This window comes from Salpingoeca rosetta (assembly GCF_000188695.1).
Source record: "Salpingoeca rosetta unplaced genomic scaffold supercont1.36, whole genome shotgun sequence".
In the NCBI taxonomy this organism is placed as follows: domain Eukaryota; class Choanoflagellata; order Craspedida; family Salpingoecidae; genus Salpingoeca; species Salpingoeca rosetta.
The window spans coordinates 400,875-403,286 of NW_004754898.1; the positions used below are offsets into that span (position 1 = coordinate 400,875).

The 2,412-nt window shown below is 54.6% G+C and overlaps 1 protein-coding gene across 1 annotated transcript in view; it reads right to left on the minus strand.

Moving 5' to 3' along the window:
- The window catches only part of PTSG_10355 (uncharacterized protein), a gene marked incomplete at both ends in the record, with an annotated part of 6,239 nt that extends 4,712 nt beyond the window's left edge, over nucleotides 1-1,527 (minus strand). Inside the window, 5 exons of the mRNA XM_004988349.1 lie at nucleotides 72-155; nucleotides 385-468; nucleotides 677-760; nucleotides 957-1,040; nucleotides 1,343-1,527. Of these exons, the coding sequence (XP_004988406.1) occupies nucleotides 72-155; nucleotides 385-468; nucleotides 677-760; nucleotides 957-1,040; nucleotides 1,343-1,527 (521 nt within the window). The remainder of the gene's footprint in view (nucleotides 1-71; nucleotides 156-384; nucleotides 469-676; nucleotides 761-956; nucleotides 1,041-1,342) is intronic.
- Between the last annotated feature and the right edge of the window lie 885 nt (nucleotides 1,528-2,412).

The following is a 2,412-nucleotide window of genomic DNA, read 5'->3' on the forward strand; positions in this document are numbered from 1 at the left end:
CCCACCCACCACACACACACACACACACACACACACACACACACACACACACACACACATAAGCGACGCACTCGAGGGTGAGAAGAGAGGATAGGTGGTGCAGTGTTGGGGTAAGGGCCGTTGCTCCCGTATTTCCAATGTGGTTGGATGCCAGCCTGTGAAAGACATCACCAATGAACATGAGCCGAGCAAGCGAGCAAGAGGGCGTTCAGTACATACGCAGAGCACGGGACAGCGACAAACAGCAGGAGTGTGTCATGTGGCACTGGTTCTGCCGCGTACGCAAGATGGCTGTTGGTAACACGAAGTGATGCTGAAAAAAAATGTGCACGCGCAGCACAGCACTGGAAAACGACACAGCGCCCAGGGCATTCTCCAACGCACCCAAGCCGTGTGAGTGATGTCAGGTGCGGCAGCGCTGCCGCCAGTGCCGTGATCCCATCATCCCCAAGCTGGTTGCCACTCAACCTGTGTGACATGGAGTTGTGATTGCGTGATTGATGCGGAGACACAGCAAAGAATGGGCATCGTGTGATCGTGAGTGAGCCAGGAGGCTGACTGTACTGTCTTCCGGTGTGGGTGATTGCAGCACGTGACAGCACAACGACTTGACGCAGCCATCACGCACAAAACAGGCCACGCTCGTCTTCTTCCTTCGTCTTCTGTTGCGCCGTACTCAAGAATCGAGAGGGCCGTCAGCTGCTGCAGTGCTGGCGCGAGTGTTGAGATTCCCGCGCTTGCCAGCTCATTGTTGGGCAGCCTACGATGGAAACACGGTGCAAAAGCAGGTGCAAGAAGAGTGATCGGGATCGGTGAAGGTGGTGCGTACGTTGTAATGTAACGTGTTCACGTGTACCCAGGTGACCATGTTGCTCGGGACATGCACAGGACAAGACAGAATACTAGAATACTCCTTGTGTGTGTGTGTGTGTGTGCTTGCATGCATGCACACGTACAAGAGGGACTTGATGCCTGCGTTTTGGCGCAGGACAATGGCCAGGGCGCGTGCTCCAGACGTTTTCAGGCGACAATCGCTCAAGCTGTGAGGCGGAGGGAGGTTGGAGAGAAGTGGAGGAGGAGGGAGATTAACTGAGAGGGAAAGGAAAAGGACGGCAAGGACGCGCACGTAATGCGAAGTACGCGAGCACGCAGCAACGTGGACAAGGCGCAGGCAGATGTGCAGCAGCAGCAACAGCAGCAGCAACAGCAGAGAGCAGATAACACTGACGCACTTCAGCAAAGGCATCAACTGGCACAGAACCGCGGCCACAAGGCAAGGGCACCGGCGAGTGTGATTGCTTTCTTGAAACCAAAACGGCGCAACAACAGCTCCAAGACTTACTTGACTTCTAGCTGATTCTGCTCCTGTTCTTTGTAGTCTGCCGCACGAAGAAGGATGGCGCATATCTTGTCGCGCACTGCTTGGTCTTCTTCGTCGTCCACCTGGTCCAGCAACGCTACCAGCTCCTCTCTCCAAGTCTGGCCGACTACGGCTGCCAGAGCTGCAACCTTTGATTTCTCTGCCATCACTGCAGGTTGAGGGAGAGGGAAGAAGAGGCTGAGGGGACTGCGATGGGAGGGGAGTGAGAAGGCGCAAAGGCGAAGACAGGAGCAGGACGAAGAGGCTCAGAGGGGGGGGGGGAATAGAGCAAAGAAGGACAGTCGGACAACCACAACAAAACGCTGTTGGCGATTGCGGAAATTTGGTGAGTGATATGGTATATTTGTCCACACTCCCACTCGCGCAAAACACAACACAAACAACAAACAACTTCTTCCTGTCTTCCTGTCCGTCTCAGCTGTCACCACACCAGCACCGAGTTCACCGCAGCCATGCCCAGAGGACGCGGAAGGAAGAAGACGCAGAAGACGGCAGCGGTGATCAAAAAGAAGGTGGAAAAGCCAAAAGTGAGCGAGGAAGTGGAGGCCTTGCTGAAACAAACGACACTGCCCGTGAGGATCCAGGACAAGATCAGGTCCATCGCCAGAAACACGTGCAAGAAGGAAATCCAGTGAGTCGCCTGGCTTGCAACACTCGACAATCGAACGGCACGCAGCGTCGATTAATGTACTTTTCTTCTCCTTCTTGTGCAGTAGTACCTCGCAGCACTTGCACGTCTCAGTCTCATGCACCACTGCCCTGTCTCTCAATCGCACTGCACACAACAATGTGGAATTGCAGGTTGGGTTTTGAACGGCTCGGCGACGATGGGGCGCGTGCAATTGCAGAGGCGCTCAAGCACAACACCCGCGTCGAACAGTTATGGTGAGCGGGCGATGCAAACGAATTGTCTGTGTGTGTGTGTGTGTGTGTGTGTGTGTGTGTGTGTGTGTGTGTGTGTGTGTGTGTGTGTCTGTCTGTCTGTCTGTCTGTCTGTCTGTCTGTCTGTCTGTCTTTCTTACTGACTGTGT